The sequence below is a fragment of the Aphanomyces invadans genome (assembly GCF_000520115.1).
Source record: "Aphanomyces invadans strain NJM9701 unplaced genomic scaffold supercont1.218, whole genome shotgun sequence".
Lineage (NCBI taxonomy): Eukaryota > Oomycota > Saprolegniomycetes > Saprolegniales > Verrucalvaceae > Aphanomyces > Aphanomyces invadans.
Window position 1 is genome coordinate 10,013 of NW_008580363.1, and position 526 is coordinate 10,538.

Consider the following 526-nt stretch of genomic DNA (forward strand, 5'->3'; position numbering starts at 1 on the left):
AATAGACAATATAGTCTCCTTTGGTTTGGTGCTGCTTAAGCTTCAGAGCAAATTCACGCCGCTTTTGCTTGTTGACGTCATTGTTGCATGCCGCGGGCTCAATGCGCACTTGTTTTACTGTGTAAAGCATGCCCAAAATGTGGCGGCTTATTGTCTGGACCGAGATGTTCGTGCCGTTGATATCCGCCTCAATGAAACTTTTCATTTCGCGCAAGGTGTATTGACAGTTTTCGTCTAGGTACTTTTCGAGCGCATCGAGGATCTCCGCGGTGACCTTCTACTGCCCCGTGCGAACGCCCCCTCGTGGCAGCAGCCTCGTTCGACCAGAGTTGACAACCCTCCATGCCGTGGCATAGGACATGCCATTGTGCTGTGCGACAAGGCTCCAGTCGTCGCCCCGGAGGTGTGCGTCAAGCACTTGCTGCTTCTCATCGGCTGTTGGGCCTTTGCTTTTCTTCATTCGAAGACAAATGAAAATGAACGTGATTTCATTAGTCGGTGTGGTTACCGCGCAATTTTGCGCGCC

The 526-nt window shown here is 51.5% G+C and overlaps 1 protein-coding gene across 1 annotated transcript; it reads right to left on the reverse strand.

The window, feature by feature from the left end:
- Positions 1-7: 7 nt before the first annotated feature.
- Positions 8-460, reverse strand: H310_15201 (hypothetical protein; the record flags this gene model as incomplete). The annotated part of the gene is made up of 2 exons (XM_008883186.1): positions 8-277; positions 338-460. Coding segments are annotated over 2 exons (393 nt in total), but the record flags the coding sequence as incomplete, so codon positions are not given.
- Positions 461-526: the final 66 nt, after the last annotated feature.